The 19514-nt window shown below is 47.2% G+C and overlaps 1 protein-coding gene across 1 annotated transcript; it reads right to left on the bottom strand.

Annotated features, from left to right (window-relative positions):
- Nucleotides 1-4581: 4581 nt before the first annotated feature.
- Nucleotides 4582-19002, bottom strand: LOC127669407 (butyrophilin-like protein 1). The gene is made up of 9 exons (XM_052163244.1): nt 18924-19002; nt 16857-17210; nt 15846-16127; nt 15535-15735; nt 8805-8825; nt 8664-8690; nt 8407-8433; nt 6384-6410; nt 4582-5245 (listed from the first exon to the last, which is right to left on the bottom strand). The coding sequence occupies exons 1-9, from the start codon at nt 19000-19002 to the stop codon at nt 4731-4733; spliced, it is 1533 nt and encodes a 510-aa protein (XP_052019204.1). The 3' UTR covers nt 4582-4730.
- Between the last annotated feature and the right edge of the window lie 512 nt (nt 19003-19514).

Below are 19514 nucleotides of genomic sequence, written 5' to 3'. Positions count from 1 at the left end.
AAAGACATCACTTTAAATTAAAAAAAATCATTTTATGCGTACAAGTGCTTTGTACATCTGTGTGCCATGTTTGTGCCCAATGCCCACAGAAGTCAGAAGCGGGTGTGAGCTCTTTTGGAAGATTATAGATGATTGTGTATCACCATGTGGGAACTGAGCCCTGGGTCCTCTGGAAGAGCAGCCAGTGGTCGTAACCACTGAACCATCTCTCCAGCCCCATTAAATATATAAGCCAATATAAGCCACGGTAAAGGAAGAATGCAAGATCCTTCTGGAAGCCTCAATTGTGAAGCTGGAGAAAACCAACTTCAGATGCGCAGGAAGTGTGTCCCCAGGGAAACAGAAGCTCCAAGAGGAGAAACGGGGTGATGAGGAGTCCAAAGCTCAAGTCCTCCATGGACAAAGAAGTAGCCACTGGGACAGAGGCCGGCGGACCAGGGACTCTTCACCTCTGCATCTCTGCTGCCTCGTGGCCTCTCCCTGGGTGAGTCAACACCTCAGGGAGGGGTCAGTTTCAGGGAATCCCTGGTTATGCTCTGATCTATGTCTGCAGAGATTGCAATGGCTTTTGTGTGGTGGTTTGGCCCAGGGAGTGGCACTGTTTGGAGGCATGGCCTTGTAGTAGGCGTGTCATTGTGGGTGTGGACTTTGAGCCGCTCACCCTAGCTTCCTGGAAGCCAGTCTTCTAGCAACCTTCAAACGAAGATGTAGAACTCTCAGCTCCTCCTGCACCATGACTCTGCCCTGCTCCCGCCTTGATGACAATGGACTGAACCTCTGAACCTGAAAGCCAACTCCAATTAAATGTTGTCTTTATAAGAGTTGCCTTGGTCATGGTGTCTGTTCACAGCAGCAAAACCCTAACTAAGACATTTGGGTTCTCGGTATAAATCCTAGGGAGGAGTCTCCACGTCTGGGGCAGCATTTAGCACTGGGCTAGAAGGAGTCTTAAGACTCACAAACTGGCCCTGTGCTCCTGAGAGCCACAGCAAAGTAGGATGGGAAATCACCCTGCAAGCAGAGTCCACTCTGGACTCTGCACAAAGTGGGCCATAAAATCTCTATGGCAATTTTCAGTGGCTTACTCAAGTCTCTCTTACAAAACCTCGGCCCATAAACGGCTGGCCGGAGTTTGCTGACCGAACACTTAACTGTAGCCAGCAGCACACCATTAAGTAAAACATACCAAGAACAAATTAGTTTGTTCCAGTTGAATTTTATTCTGATTGTGTTTTAATAGCAGCTTACGTCATTCGAAAATGCATATTTTCTGAATTATAGGATACAATACTAAAATTTGGGGGCTAGAGAGATAGCTCAGCAGATAAGAGCACTGGTTGCTCTTACAGAGGAATAGGGTTCATTCCTCGTACCCACAAGACAGCTCACAACCATCTGCAACTCCAGTTCTGGGGCACCTGATGCCCTGTGCTGGCCTTCACAGTCACGGCACATACATGGTTCATAGACATACATGTAGGCAAAACACCCCCACACATGAAACAGTTGAACAAATTTTGAAATGATAAGTAGAATAGGAAGGCACGTCACTGTGGCTCTGCTTACTGGGCACCCATGGCATGTTTGGCAATGGCCTGAATCACCTCCGTTTGCTGCAGAGTTCTCGGGGATTACGTTAGAGCGTGTCACGGTTTGATTCCATCCACAGGAACATGGTTTGAGTTTCAAATGCTTTAATGGTCCTTCTTTCTCTGGGCTCCCTGAGACAATCAAGCAAAGTAACTGAACCTGGAAGGGGCTCCTGGAAGCCCTGTTTTTAGCAGGTCCACGAGGCCATATGAGTGAGGCAGGGTGGGCCTGTGGCACTCAGAGTGGCCAAGGAGCCGAGCTGTTTGTGAGCTGAGACACCTAGGCTGGCAGGTGGAAGTGCTGAGGGATCCCTCCACTGTCTGCAGCGTGACCCCATCTGTGTCTGAAGCAAACTGAATGTCTGCTACTGGCTGAGAAAACGGGAGAAGCACTATTTTATTTTTTTTCTCCTGTTATCAGCAGTGTCCAGCGTCACTACCACCTCATCATGGTTTTCAATTATTGAAGTTAATTTGGATCTTTGTAAAAGCTGAATCACATCTGCCATAACGTTTTCAACATTGCCATGTCCATGACATCTGCACTCTTGGTACTGATTCCTCCCTAACAGTTCTGCACAGCTATAACTTATCAACTTCCTCTCCATCTGAGCTATATTTTCCTGCCCATTTCTTCTTTAGGGTCAGGTACTATGAATTTTACCTTATTAAACTTTGTTTTGGAGTCAAGTTAAGGTATTTTATCCAAAGTCCCCATGCTTTTGGACCCAGTGTCCAATGAGTGTTCAAGACTTTCTGGTCTTTGCAGTAGGAGCTGTGCACAATTAAGAGGGAGGCATTGTTTCCTCTGGGTTTTTCCTTATTAGCGGCATCCATAGTTTTGGAGTGGAGCGGAAGGAAACAAGCCTCCCCTCTCTCTGATGACGTATTCAAAGTTCTCATTTTCGCTATTAAATTTTTATTTTAAATTGTGTGTGTGTGTGTGTGTGTGTGTGTGTGTGTGTGTGTGTTGGGGGCTATATGTGCATGTGATCGAAGTTATCTGTGGAGGCCAGAACAATGTCAGATGTCCTGGAGCTGGCGTCATAGGCAGTTATGAACCTCCTGACTTGAGGGCTGGGAATTGTCTCAGGTCCTCTGCAAAACCAGACATGCTCTTGCCCACCAAGCCTTCTTTCCAGCCCCTATTTACCTCATTAGCAGCCTTGGCAGCACAACAAATCCCCCCACCTTCAGCAAGAGAAACACCTCGGTATTTCTAGCTCGTTCAGATTCCTCAGATGTGCACAGCATCAATGTCACCATGTTCCTTGGAATTCTGATGGTTATTTTCTACTTAAATTACCACTTCATTTAAGATGTATCTTAGATTGTATGGAGTTAGTGTTTCTCTGTTAACAGCTGAAAGACCATTTTTGATATTTTAATACTATGTTGCTGCTTTTGTTTGAGAATCGGTGAGGTCTGTTTAATTTTTATTCCTTGAATGTTGTTTTATCGCTGTGTTCAAAGGCATAGTCTGGTGACTGGTGCCCATACGGAAGTTATTTGTGGCCAGTTCTTTATGAAACACGAACAGATATAGAGTGTTAAAAACTTGTGGAGCAAAGCCGGGCAGTGGTGGAGCAGGCCTTTAATCCCAGCACTTGAGTGGGAGAGGTAGGTGGATCTCTGAGTTTTAGGCCAGCCTGGTCTACAGAGTGAGTTCCAGGATAGCCAGGGCTACACTGAGAAACCCTTCTAAAAACAACAGCAACATCAAACCTTATGGAGCAAATTCACAGATTAATTTTACTTATGTTAAATCTAGTATTATAATTGCTATAATGTCACAATAGCAAGGTTTGCCTCTGTTGTGCAATTTTATGGTAATTCAGTTATGAAAACTGCTTGTCTTGGTTTGATTCTGTTGGTTGCTACTGTTCCTGACTGCAGTGGTTTGAATAAGAATGAGGCCAAAGGCTCATTTATTTGAGCGCTTTGTCACCAGCGAGTGGAAATATTCAAAAGGATTACAAGGATTAGGGGTTGTGGCCTTGTTGGAGGAAGTGTGTCAAAAGCCTGTGCCAGGGCCAGCCCTGCCCCCCACACCCTGCCCCCTTCCCGCTCACACCCTGCCTCCTCCCCCGCTCCCCTCCCCCCTCTCCTTCCCCACACCCTACTTCCTCCCACATCCCACCTCTCTCTCTCTCTCTCTCTCTCTCTCTCTCTCTCTCTCTCTCTCTGCCTGCAGACCAAGCCCTCAGCTCCTTCTCCAGCACTCTGTGCTCCCCACCATGCTGAGAATGGACTAAACCTTTGAAACTGTAAGCAAGCCCCAATTAAATGCTTTCACCTTTAAGAGCTGCCTCAGACAGCTCTTCACAGCAATAGAACAGTGACTAAGGAACAACTTAGAGAGGAAAGGGTTTACTTGATCTCAGGACTCTCAGGTCACACTCCATCACTGAGGAAGCCAGAACAGGAAGTCAAGACAGGAACCTAGAGGCAGGAACTGATGCAGAGATCATGAAGGAACGCTGTTTATTGGCTTGCTCCCCAAGGCTTGCTCAGTTTGCTTTCTTATATACCCCAGGACTGCCTGCCCAGGGATGACTCCACCCACAGTGGGCTGGGTCTTTCCACATCAATCATCAATCAAAAGAATGCCCCACAGAGTTGCCTACAGGCCAGTTTGATAGAGGCAATTCCTCAACTGACACTCTTTCTTCTCAGATGACTCTAGCTTGAGTCAATTTGACAAAAACCCAACCAGCACATTGCTGGCTTACAGTATGCTAAACATAAACAAAGGAAAACACTGGGGGAATGCGCTCGCTCAGAATACATTGTATGCTTGCATGGAAATGGACCCGTGCAGCTCTATATAATTAGTAATAGTGATGATGATGATGCACTGGTGCGGAAGCAGGGAGCAAATGTGGCATCGGACTCAGAAAACCATGGATAGGAACGATTAAACACGCTTATGTCAAAAGAAGGAAAACTATTAACAATTATAACACCATGCACAACACAAATGGTCCGAGAATCTTGTCCAGGATCTGATCCCAGAGGCTCATGGAGTCTCAGGTTAAGAGGCCTCACGGTCAGAGGTCCCTGTGCCTGCCCAGGAGGACCTTACAGAAGGCACGCTGCAGCATCCGCCCATCCACACAGATGTGTTCCTGTGCACATCACTTAGGGCTGTGCTATCACAGAGAACTCCATGGAGTTACGCTTGAAGTAAGGATAGATTGATCCCAAGAAAATGACCTGGGCAAAGGAAAAGATGTGTGTCTCGTCAGTCATGTTGTAGAAAGAGAGGTCATTGTCCTCCTGATCCAAGAAGATGGCGATCTTCAGCGGATGTGTCTTCAGTGGCAGAGGTTCTTCCAAAGAAATGTCTTGGGAACAGAAGGCAAGAGCCCTGTATCCATCTCCCTTCTTTTCCAGGACTCTGAAGTTCCTCGAGGAGTCTGTGGGTGATGCATCCTGAGCGTACAGCTCATAAACTCCTAGCGTCCACTCCTCGGCATCCTCCACATCCACCTCCCAGTAGTATCTCCCCAACATGAAGCCTTCCTGGGAGAGCGTGATGACGTTGTGGGCTACTTGTGAGTCTCCGGCAGATGGATCTGCTGTCTCCTCACCTCTGTTCTCCTCTGTCTTTGACTTGTCCTGGTCAAGCATTTCCTGATTTATCATCACAGGAGCTGGAGGAGAAAAGGGAGGAGAATAGGAAGGGGTGGGGTAGGAGGAAGGGAGGCAAAGGAGGAAGCAGGGCAGAAGAGGCGGGGCAGAGAAGGAGGAGGGGCAGAGGAGGAGGGGCAGGGGAGGAGGAGGGGCAGAGGAGGAGGGGCAGAGGAGGAGGGGCAGAGAAGGAGGAGGGGCAGAGAAGGAGGAGGGGCAGAGGAGGAGGGGCAGGGGAGGAGGAGGGGCAGAGGAGGAGGGGCAGAGGAGGAGGGGCAGAGGAGGAGGGGCAGAGAAGGAGGAGGGGCAGAGGAGCAGACAAAACCACCACTGTAATGTTTGTATATTAATAACTGAGTTCAAAGCTAGCGCTGTGTGTAGGAAGCCACGGGACAAATGCAGTCTGAAGGAGACAGCGCGGCGGGCGCGGAGAGCTGGCGCATCGACACTCCTCGGTGTGCCGGGCCGTGTGTTCTCTTGGTGCTTGCTAAGCCCCGAGGCTCATCCTAGCTTGTCTGTAGGGTCCTGGGATGCGTGCTGAGCTCCACATTTCTGCGGCTCATCCTAGCTTGGGTCTTGGGAGAGCACCGAGTGAGCCAGGATTTGAAGGGATTATGTAAGAATGTTGTTCACCCCGATGCCCTAAATCAGAGCCTCGTGCCTCAATTACAGAAGGGTGGATCACAAGCTGACCTCACACATGAAGCCAAGCCACTTGGAGCAGCTATTCCTTAGTCAGGGGTCTCCTCAGTAAGGAGCCTGGTGGTCTCTGTTACCCAAGCTCAGTGGATCCCACTGGGCCAGTTGAGATGGGATCAGAACAGCATGGCCGAGCTTGGCAGTGGGTTCCAGCATAGGCTCACACAGCAAGATCCCTTCCTCTCTTCCGCACTCAGCCAGAACAAGTGTCTGCCAGGAAGATCGCACAAGACAGCAGAGAGCAAACTGGGGGGGCTAGAGTGCTCCCTGGGGGGCTGGAGTGCTCCCGGGGGGGCTGGAGTGCTCCCTGGGGGGCTGAAGAGCTCCCTGGAGGGCTGGAGTGCTCCTGGGGGGCTGGAGTGCTCCCTGGCTTGCGTGGCATATGCAAGGTTTGACACTCATCTCCAACGAGGAACAAAAACCCAGAACCGACCTCGGAGGCAAATGAGCAAGTCCACTCACCCAGCTGGAACAGTTCCTTCCTCCAGTCTGGAAGAGAGCAGAGCAAACATGTGCACGCAATGAAGGAAAACGAGGTGTGCGCCCCAGCGCTCTCTCCCCTCACTTTCTCTCCTCCTCTCTCCTTCTCCACTAAGCCCCTCAGACTTTCTAGTGTCCAGAAACTCCCAGAATGTGGGCTGCTCTCTGTGCTGTCTCAGAGCCTGCTCCCTACAGACTCCATGCTACAGTTGGGGGTGGGAGAGGGTGAGGGTGGGGTTTGGGGTGGAGAGGATGAAGGTGAGGATGGGGGTAGGGATGCGTGTGGGGATGATGGTGGGGATGAGGGTGAGGGTAGAATTGGGAAGGGTAGGGATGAGGGTGGGAGTGGGATTGGGAGGAGTGGGGGTGAGGGTGAGAATGGGTGGGGATGAGTGTGGGGATGAGGGTGAGGGTGGGAGTGGGAGCAGGGATGAGGTGGGGATGAGGGTGGGGATGGGACTTGGGGTGGGTGATAAGTTCCTTTTGCTCAGATGCAGCAGCTGCTGGATTTCAAGGCTTTATTCAGAAGTTAGATAGATCTGTAGTCTTGAAGGCAGATAAGGATTTTTTCCTGTTAGGTAGATCACTGAGGTCTCCACTGGACCTCCCTACACACACACACACACACACACACACACACACACACACACACACATTAGCTTCTCATATGTAGTGGGGAGAGGCGAGGAGTCGCTCGGAAATGCAGCCCGTCCTCTCCATCCTGCAGTGAGAAGAGTGGCTGACTCCGCAGCTACCTGAGCTCACGCATCCATCCTCAGTGCATAACTCCCTTTTTCTGGGTCCACAGGAAGATTTTTAAAAAGATTTATTTTTAAATCTTATTTTGTGTGTGTGTGTGTGTGTGTGTGTGTGTGTATGTGTGTGTGTGTGTGTGTATGTGTTCTGGGTGAGTGCAGTGCCAGCAGAGGCCAGAAGAGGGCGCTAACTTCTCTGGGATGGAGGCTACAGGATGTTAAGAGCCACCACATACAGGCCATGGGAACTGAACTCAGGTTCTTTGCAAGGGTGGCCACTGCTCTGAAGCGCTGAGGTGGCTCTCCAGCCCCTGCTGGGACATCTTAAGCAAATCCTTGAAAGGTCTCACTAGACACTGCTTAGTGAGCTGTCGGAGGTCCCACTGAGTAAGTGTGCCCTGCAAGCACCCAGGCCGCCTGGAGTGGCCTGGTTTCTACCTTATGTTCCTTGGGGACTTTCAACTTCCACAGGGTCAGAGGTGACAGCTGTGCCACCTACGTGTGGCACAAGGTCTGATGAGTGAAAATTGCACAGATGGGGCCAAAGAATGACCTAAGGTATTTGTGTACTTCACTTATACACCCACCCACCACTTATACACACATCATACACTCACACATCATACACACACACTCAAACATCACACACACACACACACACACACATCACATCACACATATACTCATATACATATACATCCCCAGTCACACACATCACACACACTTGCACACACATTGCATGTATGCTCACACATACACATACCCAGTCACACACACATCATACACACATGCACACACATTCACTCATGCACACACATGCACACACACACACACATCACCCACATACATAGGCACACATTCACACACACATGCGCACACACACACACACACACACACACATATCACCCACATACATAGGCACACATTCACACACATAGCACATAAGTAGCAACTCTAGTTGCTTTTCCTTTTTCCTTAGCTATAGAAAACAATGACTGTTTGATCCCCAGCAAAAATGATCACAACTTGACAGGCACGGTGGTGCACACCTGAAATCCTAGCATTTGGGAAGTGGAGGCAGGAGGACCAGGAGCTCAGACCCAGCCTTAGCTACAGCGCGTGCTGTGTACCCTGTTTCTTGTTGTTGTTGTTGTTTTTCAGTTTGCAAGTTGATAGCCATTAAAGCGCATGCGCGAGGTCACGGGTGTTCAAGAGTTGCTGGCAAGATTCAATTCCAAGAACTCACTTACCGGGGTACAGCAAGGCCTTCTTCCAGTCTGCAACAGAACAGACCCAAGACAGTTGAGTACCGACTTGTGGCCCCACACATACGTCCTCTGTCCACCTGTCCATCCCCCATTTCCTCTCAGGTTTCCGCACTGATTATCATTAACCCTTTCAGTTTCCTCATCCCCACCCTGAGAGGGTACCGCGGGGGGCGGGGGCGGGGGCGGGGGGAGGGAGTTTGCATCAGGGAATCCGAGGTGCAGGACCCATGGTCTCTTACCTTCTTTGTACAGCGCCTTCCTCCGATCTGAAAACAAAAAACAAATAAACAAAAAGCCCAACATTGAATGAATGACAGAAGCGGGCTGGGGGGTGTTGGGAGGAGAGACAAATGTTGACAAGAGGGAGGAAAGCTACTCACCTAGGTCGGCCTGGAGGTCGTCTGAAAGAAGAGGGAGGTGTAAAACCGTCAGACTGAGTCGGAGACAGCCTGTCCTGAGTCTGGACAGTCACTAACGAATTAGGCTTGGCGTTCCCTTAGTGGCCCCGTAATTAAGGACGAGCATGCGCACAGGGACACCATAACCGGATAAGGTGCCATGGGGTCGCAGGGCAATGTCCCAGCTCCTTGGGAGTTGAAGATGTCTTAGGGCTTCTCAAACCCATTCTTGAAGAGAACCGATGCCGCATCGGGGAGAACTGGCAGCACCCTCTGGAGGTGTGGGAAGCCGTCCTGAGCTATTTGGACTAATGCTTACTCATGGCCCTAAGGTGGTGGCTGCTAAAATATAAGAACAATTAACTAGAGCCTTCTCCTTGAGCTATCGGTGTGAGAAGATTCCGAGAATACCACGAGATGTTCCTGCCCAGTGTGAGAAGATCCCGAGAATACCACAAGATGTTCCTGCCCTAACCACAGAATGTACCTGCCGGCGTTAACTCCGTTAACTCCGGGTGTCCTCTCCAGATGACCAGATGACCTCCTCGCTTGCTTCCTGCTTCAACCCCTAGGGGTGTCTCTGCCCTTCCCTCCTTTGTCTGGTGTGAAGGTTATTTCCTTCTCTGTAAGCCTTAAAACCCACTTACCTCCCCAACATTAAACGAAGCCATGACACAACCCAGACTGACTCTGTCTTTGTTAGCGTGCTTGGCTTCCTTTCTCTCTTCCCCCCATTTTTGACCCTCAGGTAGTGCCCCTTCGGGACCCGGGAATAACTGGACCTGCTGGACGGGTCATAGTGGCGCCCGAACCAGGGACCCGAAGTACGGTCAACTACCGGACGACGGAGGAGAAATCCCGGGAAAAGGAATGAAGGACCCCACAGACCGTATCGCTCGTGCGTCGCTGGAGGGGCAGGTAAGTGGCCGAACAATTGTCGTCCGATTGTCATGGGGAAACAATTATGAAAAGAGGCTAAAGAGGCTTGATTCATAGGAGAAATCAAGCAATCCTCTTCAGGGAGAGAGGAGTAAGAGTTAAGAAAAAAGATTTAATTAAGTTCTTTTGTTTTGTCATGCAAAATGCCCTTGGTTGGTTTTTAGTGGACCTGATATTTACCCGCCAGCGTGGAATAGGGTTGGTAAAGAAATTAATAAGATTTTGAAAACAGGTACAGGTGAACCAATGTCTGATACATTCTTTAGTTACTGGGGGCTCATTCAGAGTGTGAACGAGGACCCTGCTGAATATTGCCTCTGCCCTTTGTCGCGGGCAGCTTCTGTGACCTTGCTTTCCTCTAAAAAGAACTCTCCAAAGCCTTCCTCGGTCTTTATAGACAGGTCTGAGTGCCCGCCATCTGCTCCTGTAACTTCTCTTTATCCTCTGCTCCCGAGGGACCCATCCCTTGCTGATATGCCATTAAGTTAAGAGACCCACCCCCCCACCCCCCCACCTCCGGGGAGAAAGCCAACTTGGAGGAGAAAAGCTGCAGAGAGCAAGTAGCCCTCTTAAAGGAGCTATGAGGGACAAATGGTCACTCTAACTTCAAGATTTATTTCAAAGTCAAATGCCTAGAAAAAGCCAGAGCCAAAACAAGCCCCTCCACGTGGCCCGCCACCCTATACCCAGTGATAGGTATGCAGCTCGGCTCCTCTCAGCCAAGTTCCTCAGACCTTTACTGGGTCCAGGCAATCACCAGAGATCGTCCTATACGATCAGCCTTAAAATAAACGGTAAAAGCTTTGAGGGCATCTTAGACTCAGGTGCCGATTCTACTGTGATCTCCCAAAGTGCTTGGACTCCCACTTTGCAAACCTCTCTGACCCATCTGCAGGGGATTGGACAATCAAAAAATACTCTCCAGAGCTCACAGTTGCTGACTTGGGAAGACAGTGAGGGAAATACTGGCTCTACTCAGCCCTTCATGGTCCCTGGTCTGCCTGTTAACCTCTGGGGAAGAGACATTCTCTCTCAAATGAGAGTCCTTATGTGTAGTCTCAATGAGGTTATTGCTCAACAAATGCTCTCCCAGGGCTAGCTCCCTGGACAGGGATTAGGCAAAAATGGACAGGGGAGACCCATGCAGGTAGAAGTCGGGGACTGCTGCTGAGGCGGCCAGGGAGAAGCCTCTCAAGGGCAACATGTAAGACCTGGACTGCAGAGAAATTCCTGGGCTCTCTTCCCCTCTCCACAGGTGTGTGTGTTCGACTAGGCATCCTCCTTCCCCCTTGTTAAATCTTAAACAAGAGAAAAAGCAGGTTTCAGAAAAGCAGTTCTTCCATGTGTAGGACTCGGTATAAAAAAAAAATGGTTGGAAGCTATTTCAAAACTCTCCTGGTGAGGACAGGAAAACGGGAGACGTCCTGTTTTCTCTCTGAAACCTACTGGAGATCTCTTTAGTTCAGGTTAAGATATTTGGATCTTTTTGGGACATCAAGTTCCCTCGTTGTCTGTTGTTTGTCTTTTGGTGCACCAAAACTTGTCTATATGTGTGTCAATTTGTGTTGTCTATTGTTTTGTTTGGCTGAATGATTGGTCGTTTTTATGTTTTATGTTAAAAAGAAAAAAAAATGGTAAAAAAGCTTTATCTTGCTGGCAGTCCTGCCAATTGCAGTCTACACAGAGGAGGCTAATTTGAGGTGCCTCACATTCATAAGTAGGCGTAAAACACAGCTAAAAAAAAAAATGTGCAGCAGTGGACAATGGTGGCGCACGCCTTTAATCCAAGCACTTGGGAGGTAGAGCGCAGGGCAGCGCATGGCGCGCGGGGCACAGGCAATAAATGCGGCCGCCAGAGAGAGCCCGGAACTCCGTGGGCCACGGGCAATTGGCCCTGGCGAGTGGTTAAAGGCAGAGTGCTAGCACCTCAAAGTTACTTGGCTTTGCTCCAGCTTGGAGGGACCCTGGAACTCTGCGGGCCACGAGCCGGTAGACCCAGCAGCGTGCTCAACTTTTTTCTTAGAGAACCAATAACCTCCGGTTTGGGAAAACTCTGGTTTAACTAATAAAATTTGTGTAATTGCTTTATTCTTGTTTTTAATAGGTCTTAAAGGTATAAATGTTTTACATATCTTGGCTATAGAGTTATAAATTAATTGGCTATGATTTAAAAGTTATAGTGTTATTAAGAAAAGGTTTGTTTAAAACTGGCGATTCAGTGTCAGAGCCATCTTAACTAGCTACACGCGGCATGACGTAACCCAGGAAATACAGGCCCCTAAGATGCTTCTAAATTGGCATGGTGTTTCATGTGAATCTTGGCCTGGAGATTGGACTTATAAGAAATATGATTTAAAATAATGTCTCTTTAATAAGTTACACCGTCATACACTTGAACATAAGAACAGGCAGACAAACCTTGTGCTGTAAAGATAATACGTTTGCCATTGATTTTAAAGAAAATAGATTGTTTAAAATTGGAATTTGCTTCCAAAGTTGCAGTTGTACTCTAATATTGCAAGGAAAAATTGAGTTACAATAAAAATTGCCAGTGTGTCATTGGCTGCAGTTTTAAGTTTACAGCCTTGTTAAAGGCTCATGATTCTTAACATATTTTGTAATTAAGATAATTTTAAGTATGATACAGCTGTGGCCATTTTAGGCCCATTGCTACTTTTCCACAAGTTTATAGGCTACAATGGTAGAAGCAAAATTTAACCCTCCAAAATTAAAAGGGAGATCTCAGTGGAAATTTATTTGATATCAAACAGGCTCCTTTGACTACTATGAAACTAGGATCTTTCCCGGAATCCTGGAATTGCAGGTTCCTTTGGTTATTCAATCCTCAAGGTGTCCTTGCTGGACTGGACAGGCGGGTTTGGGTCTGGTCTTAGATAAAAAGCTCAGATTAGAAGGTGGTTAAGTTTGAGGAAGCGCTTGTAATGTCCTAGCCAAGGACTCAAGGTGGGTCCTTTGGAAGAAAAAAAAAAAAGGGGGAATTTACATTTGAATTATTGCAAGGCTTGGGGCTGCCTCAGTGGAAGCTTGTGAAAAACTATTTTTGCCTTACAGACCTCACCTCAACTAGGGAATGTTTGGATAAAAGGACATTCCTTACATCCTTATCCGTGTGTGGTTTAAAATGCAGTTAAAATCTATAAAAGGTCAATAAGGCATTAACAAAATTATAGATTAAAGGGTGTTTTTTGCTTTACATTCTGACAATTATAAAAGCATTCGCTTCTAACTTTAAAGAAGCAATAAAACACTTTCATTAGAAGGTTTTTTCTTTAAGGAATGGCGAGTAGCCTTACCTTAAGTGAGAAAAGATATTTTGTCTCTATCTTAATACAAGAAGCTAGGATCTTAAATTATTCAGTGTATAATGTTCATGGAATGTTCATTACAGGCCTTTTCTCCTAACTTTTAGAATTTTTACATAAATGATTTTTAAAGAATTTAGGATATATTAATTGGCTTTATCTTATATTAACCTCATCTTAAGCTTGCCCATGGAAGACCTAAACCTCTGCTTTCAAGGTAATAAACATTTGTTCCTTGTTTCAAACAGCAATCAAATTGGTTATTACAAAACATTGATGGCTGATTTATTACATGGCAAGCCATTTTTAGGCAAAATTAATAATTGTTATCTAAAAGATAAATTGTTAAAAATATACCTCTATACATATTTTTATTGTTATAGATTTATACATGCATCCTATAAAAATGCATCTACTATGGGAGTAAAGCTCCTATAATTAGATCACATGTTTATTCTTTTGAGTGTCCCCTTGCTTCAGCACAGATAATTGAATTGGGTGCTGTAGCTGTTCTTTTTAAAATATTAAAAATCAAATTTTTGATTTATATATTAATAATATATAACTCATGGCTTACAATTGCTTGAAATTGTTTCTTTTATGCTACTAATTCTTAACTTTTTCAATTATTTATACAAATGCAATTCAAAAAATTAATCAAAATATACATATGACCATTGACAGCTTTTCAAGCTTTCTAGTTATAACTGTTTTTACATATATTATTTTTTATACTGAATGTTCCAAATCAGATTAAGACAGATATTATAACTGATTATTATAGTCAGTCATTTGAGATGTTTTATTTATAATCTAATATTAGTCATATTACTGAGATTCCTCATAATTTGCAGAGGCAAGATATTATGGAACAGGCCCATAGAACTTTACAACAATATTTTTATAATAAAAGAAGGGAGAATTACATCTCTATATACCACAAAAATTTAAAAATTTTAATGCCAGGGAACTCTAAGTGTAGAGAAGAGGCATGTTTGTGTTCTTTCTACAGGATGCTGAAGGAACATGCTAGCTGCCAGAGTATACTGATGCTGAGACTTCTCCCTGGCTCTCCACCTTGCTCTCCAGCCTTTTGGGGCCCCTCCTGGGTCTTTTGTTGCTTTTGTCATTTGGCCCCTGGGCCTTTAACAGATTAACCAGTTTTGTTAAATCACAGATTGATTCTGCCTTGACAGACATGGAGGTAGCAACCTTCAGCCTTCAGTTTTCCACCCTTACTGCAGGCACAGAACTTTCTTGGTTCCCTAAGCAGTAGAAATGCCAGGGAGGGTGACCTCCGGCTCCTAATAGTGGCTGAGGGCCATAAGCTGTGGAGTAGCCAATGACGGGAAATATTGTGGTGCCACGAGCCAGATGCACACCGCCTCTTGGCTGCAGGGTGACTCCATGACGGGATTATTGTGAGTCCTCTACCTGGATGCCCATCACACCCACGAAGGGCCTGATTAAGCCATTGGAGTAGGATGTGATGCCAGGAGTGGATGCAACTTACATAGCCTAAGGCAGAGGCCCTGCCTTACTAGGATCTAAAAAGGCCTAGTTACTGCGGTGCTGAACGTGGGGGCAAAATCACATAGCCTAAAACAGGCTCTCCACCGACCCTCTTTCCATAGCCACCCCTCGACTTAAGAAAGAAAAAAGGAGGAGATGTGGGAAGCCGTCCTGAGCTATTTGGACTAATGCTTACTCATGGCCCTAAGGTGGTGGCTGCTAAAATATAAGAACAATTAACTAGAGCCTTCTCCTTGAGCTATCGGTGTGAGAAGATTCCGAGAATACCACGAGATGTTCCTGCCCAGTGTGAGAAGATCCCGAGAATACCACAAGATGTTCCTGCCCTAACCACGGAATGTACCTGCCGGCGTTAACTCCGTTAACTCCGGGTGTCCTCTCCAGATGACCAGATGACCTCCTCGCTTGCTTCCTGCTTCAACCCCTAGGGGTGTCTCTGCCCTTCCCTCCTTTGTCTGGTGTGAAGGTTATTTCCTTCTCTGTAAGCCTTAAAACCCACTTACCTCCCCAACATTAAACGAAGCCATGACACAACCCAGACTGACTCTGTCTTTGTTAGCGTGCTTGGCTTCCTTTCTCTCTTCCCCCCATTTTTGACCCTCAGGTAGTGCCCCTTCGGGACCCGGGAATAACTGGACCTGCTGGACGGGTCATGGAGGAGTGTGGGTGCAGGGAAAGATGGGGTGTGTAGGCCGAGGGGAGGGGTTTAGTGTGGGCGTGGGCAAAGCATGGGACTCTGAAGGGCAGAGTGAAGAGAAGGTTGTGTTTGAGGCCATATTTCAGGGGTCTGATGTCCCTCCCCTTCGTCCTCTGGTCCCCTGCAGGACTGGCGCCCCGTGGAACCCCTGCTTTCCTACCGCCCCGCATCCCCAGCCTTTCCACAACCCCCTGACTGATTCTGCTGTCCCCATTTCTACCTCTGATCTTCAGTGCCGTTTTTGTCTCCTTCTTCATCTGAAGCATTTCGTCATGTTCTTTTGACCATTTCTTCATTTCTCTCCTTTTGACTTGATGTTCTTTCCAGGTAGCGAGGCTGATCCCACCAAGGAGGACCAATAGTATGGGGAGAGAACAAGCCAGCGCTACTTTCCATGGAGACGTCGTGGGGAAGAAGGGCTCTGTCGGGGTGCACGTGGACAGTCAGAAACCGGACTGGAGGCAGTGTCCGCCTTTCAGCCCTTATTCCCCTCCTCCCTCCCCCACCCTGTAGAGTTTGGTCCTCACCGACCTGGGAGGAGGATGGCCTTCGATTTCTCCTGGCCATAGATGGGATTTTGGATGGAGCAGACCACATTGCCGATAGCTCTATCTGTGACCAAAAGAGACGCTTCCACCTGGAAGAGCCCGTCTCTGTCTTGGGTCTGTGACTCAGAGGAGGACAGTAGAGTGTCCCTGACGGTGTCTCTCCACTGCACTTTGGGTTTTGGGAACCAGCCACTTGAGGAGCACAACACTCGGATCCCACCATTCTCGGGTCCTGTCATGCGAACAAGAGGGGCAGAGCCCAAACCTGAGGAGAGAGGACACAAGCTTGAGGCCTGCCGTCTGAGGAAGACAACCTTCACTATACCAAAGATGTCAGCCAGGCTCCCCTGCAGCCCTGCTTGACCCCAGGTTACTGAATTTGCATGTGCGTGGACTGGCAGAGGCTAAGGATTGTTCTAGGAAAAGTTAAAACTTGAAAATCGGCTCAATTTTTATTTTCTGTCTTGGTTTACTGAAAGTTAATGCCAGAGGGTGTCAACGTTGCTACCAAATATAATTTCTGGCCTCTTTTAAGATCTCGAAACAGGCTCAGAGGGTTGGGCGAGTGCATCAGTGAGCACAGTGCCTGTTGTGCAAACATGAGGAGCAGAGTTCACTTCCCGAAGCCACATAAAAACCTGGGTGTGGTGACACAAGTTTGGGAGCCAGAGACAGGTGGATCCCTGGGCCTCACTGACGTCTGTAATGAGAAACCTGTTTCAAAAGACATGGTGGACAGTGACTTGGGGTTGACTTCTGCCTTCCAGACATACACCTGCATGTACACATATGTGCACACACATACACATATATGTATACACACCACTCACACTCACCATACCACACACACCACACACATGTACACACATACACAGGCATACACACGTGCACAGGTGCACACACACACCTCTTAGGTTCAGAAATGTAAAGTTTGTGATGTTAAACTCTGATGACAATGACAGTTACATCATGACCCTGTGCCAAGCTCACATACCTATGACTCGAAGCTCCATGGAGACCTCCCGGGAGGTGAAGCCGTCTGTAAACTGACAGTGGTACAGGCCATCGTCAGAGGCCTGGACCTGCTGTATCTGCAGAGCCACACTTCCTGTGCCGATCGCATGTCTCACCAGCTGGGTCCTGCCCCAGTACTCCGGCATCTGCACCTCTCCCTGCTCCTGTCCACTGTGGAACAGCAGCACAGCAGGGGTGGGCTGGGCACGGTACCATCGGATGCCCATGTGAGCTGCACTCTGTTCAGGAAACAGCTGGCAGGGCAGGGTGGCATCAGTCCCCAGCAGGACGGCGATGGGCTCAGCTGGTCCCTTCACATAGAACCAAGACACTTCTGGGGACCAGAGATGGATTGTGGAAGCAGGTTAGAGATATGAGACGCGAGACAAGCAAGCAACCCTGCATTTTCATATTTAGGGATCTAAACATATTTCTCCTTTGTATTACTTTAGAAAAAGTATTAAATTTTAACAGATAAAAATTTAATAGTTAGGGCTGGAGAGATGGCTCAGCAGTTAAGAGCACTGACTGCCCTTCGAGAGGTCCTGAGTTCAGTTTCTAGCAACCACATGGTGGCTCACGACCTTCTGTAATGAGATCTGATGCCCTCTTCTGGTGTCTCTGAAGACAGCTGCAGTGTTCATATCATATATATAAAAGAAATAAATAAAATCTTTTTTTAAAAGCCCCCTTTAAAAATGAATAGTTATATAAAAGTGTATAAATTTCTCAGTCTGTCTCTGTATATGTGTGTGTATTTTAGCTTCTTCAGTATTTAGAATCTACTCAAATATGCAGATTATTGTACAGTTTAGGAAATGAACATTCTTCAAATATGTCAACATAGCCAAGATCACAAAAGCAGCAGCAGCAGGAAGAGGAGGGAGAGAGGGAGGAAGGAGAGGAGGGAGGGAGGACGGGGACAGCTGTTCTGGGGAACTCTATGTGAATTGGAGTTGGTGGCCCTGGCCATGGTTCCCTAGAGCAGTGACTTCTGGGCTAGGAGTGTGATAGTGGCCGTTGCTAGGGTGGGGACAGGCTCTTTTCAGTTCTACATTGCTTCCAATCATGGGGTGCCTTTGAGACATGTTCTCCTCTACCCAACACTGGGTGTCAGCATATACACACGTCAGCAGTTCAGTTTAGAAAGTCCATTTCACTATTTTACAGTGCAGTGGGGAATCATGGTTTCACATGAATGTGCACATTATGCAGCGGTTTGGGCAATGAGTAACATTTATAGCACTTCGTCCTATTACTAGAAACAACCCTTCAATAAACTTCACATAGTGCATACATACAGATACACACATGAATACATACATACATACATACATACATACATATGCACACAGATACACAAAAATGTTTTACACAAAAATTTACAGAGTTTTGAATCAGCGCTCATGGACACTAACATTTTTGATATTAGGGCTGGGGTGTGTTTGATGGTGGACCAGTTGTCTGGCATACACAGTGCCCTGGGTTTCATCAGAATTTTTATATTTATCCACTATGCCATTCCCATAGTCTCCTTTCTGAGTTCTCTCCAAAGTCTGATAATTTTATCTAAAAGGCACTTTTGTTTTATGAAGGAGGAGATAGTGTCTCAGAGGGAATAAATGATTTATTTAAGGTCACAACCTAAGAATTCTTAATCCAAACTCTTTGTTCTCCTGTGTACACGGAACCTCCAATGCACACTTTCCTGGCCACACATCCTCGAACCATGAGTTAACCGCTCCACCTTTAATCTTCTTGACATGCGGCTGACCACAGCAGGGAGAAAACTCACACACACCGTGAGCATACAAAGGGCATGCCAACACACAAAGGGCCAACACAGGCACTGTAACATTTACAGGCCAAGCTCACCCACAATCAGTGAAGATTTAGGTGGATATCACAGTTCTGACTTTTATAAAAATTACCCAGAGGATCAGGGAGGTTATTTTCTTGGCCAGTAGATGGCCGTATGATTGCATTTACACAAGAGAAGTCGTTAAACACAAGACAGTAAATACAACACAGAAGGCAGAACACTGACCTTCCGAGACTCCCACAGACACCAGGAGGAGCAGAGGGAAGGGACAGCCAGCCAGAGGAAAGGCAGGGGAGCCCTTCATCTTCAGAGTGGAAGGTCACGTCCAGACTCACCACAGGAAGGCAACAGGTGAAAGTTCTCAGGAAAAAAATTCCCTGTTCAAAGACTCAATGTTATTCACGGGTTTCTAACTGTGTCTTCCACAAAACCCTTAAGACAAACCCCACCAACCCTAGCCCTCCCCAGGGCCTTTCATGCCCCCTCTTTATTCTGAAGGCCACCAGCTTCCCCATGGATGTGGGAAGCTGCCATGTTCCCATTTTCTCTTGCCTTTCTGTGAGTTCATGGTCTCAAGGTGGATCTTGGAACTGAATTCTCTGAGACCAGAATAGGGCAGTGAAGTCACCCAAGGAAGTAGACCACTCCCACATTCAATCTATCTTCATTCTTCTTAATTACTTATCTACTCTTTCATCTGTTCATTTACTTACTTTTTACCAGTAAAGGGGCCGGCCATTTCTCACTACATTCTCATGACTGCGATCCTTCTTCAGACCCATGCATCCCTCAGAAACCACAAACCCTCACTAGCCA

Source organism: Apodemus sylvaticus, chromosome 19 (genome assembly GCF_947179515.1).
Source record: "Apodemus sylvaticus chromosome 19, mApoSyl1.1, whole genome shotgun sequence".
Taxonomy (NCBI): domain Eukaryota; kingdom Metazoa; phylum Chordata; class Mammalia; order Rodentia; family Muridae; genus Apodemus; species Apodemus sylvaticus.
The sequence above is the reverse complement of the archived record's forward strand: the minus strand, read 5'-3'. Positions and strand labels throughout refer to the sequence as shown.

Coding starts and splice junctions, on each gene's coding strand:
- LOC127669407 (XM_052163244.1), bottom strand. CDS start 19,002: ATGAAGGGCTCCCCTGCCTTTCCTCTGGCTGGCTGTCCCTTCCCTCTG. Junction 17,211..18,923: donor GTCTGTGGGAGTCTCGGAAG/GTCAGTGTTCTG, acceptor TCTGGTCCCCAG/AAGTGTCTTGGTTCTATGTG. Junction 15,736..15,845: donor GAAGGCCATCCTCCTCCCAG/GTCGGTGAGGAC, acceptor GCACCCCGACAG/AGCCCTTCTTCCCCACGACG.